Source organism: Penaeus monodon, chromosome 34 (genome assembly GCF_015228065.2).
Source record: "Penaeus monodon isolate SGIC_2016 chromosome 34, NSTDA_Pmon_1, whole genome shotgun sequence".
Classification (NCBI taxonomy): Eukaryota; Metazoa; Arthropoda; class Malacostraca; order Decapoda; family Penaeidae; genus Penaeus; species Penaeus monodon.
Genome location: NC_051419.1, coordinates 29,858,964 through 29,859,472, shown reverse-complemented (window position 1 = coordinate 29,859,472; position 509 = coordinate 29,858,964). Strand labels below are relative to the sequence as shown.

The following is a 509-nucleotide window of genomic DNA, read 5'->3' as shown; positions in this document are numbered from 1 at the left end:
ATAAATTATATTCTCACGTGATATTTTCTTTTTTTTCATTGTCAGTACCATTATTATCACTACCATTTAATAACACCATGCTTTACACCGCCATACATTTTCCTTAATTATACCCTTCCATCGTATTCAGTTTTTCCCATTTTCGCACATACACCTCTCCCTTTTCCTATCCCTTCCTCCACCCACCTCCCGTTCCCCCTGTTTTATTTTTAAAACATTAGTCTTTTATTATATATCATATATCGGTTTCCCTTTATACGGGCTTCCTACAGGAATCGTTTCCAGGAACGACCCTCAACCGCTTTGCGAAGCAGATGGACGCTCACGTAAACCGCAGTCTCGCCATAACACGGGGTTTGATGGGGAAACGGCGTCGCTTGTCAAAAAGGATATTTCGCTGAATACTATTGGTGCATTGTACAATGAGGTGAGTTTTTTTTTATGTTGAATGAGTGTGTGTACTATATGTTTGTTTTGTGGAGTTTTTTTAAATTCTCCTTTTTTAAAAA

General features: G+C 37.9%; 1 protein-coding gene across 1 annotated transcript in view; it reads left to right on the top strand.

The window, feature by feature from the left end:
- LOC119594876 (glutamate receptor ionotropic, kainate 2-like) overlaps positions 1–509 on the top strand; it is a 23,933-nt gene that overhangs the window by 22,076 nt on the left and 1,348 nt on the right. The window contains exon 7 of the mRNA XM_037943952.1: positions 273–427. Coding sequence (XP_037799880.1) covers positions 273–427 — 155 coding nt within the window. The remainder of the gene's footprint in view (positions 1–272; positions 428–509) is intronic.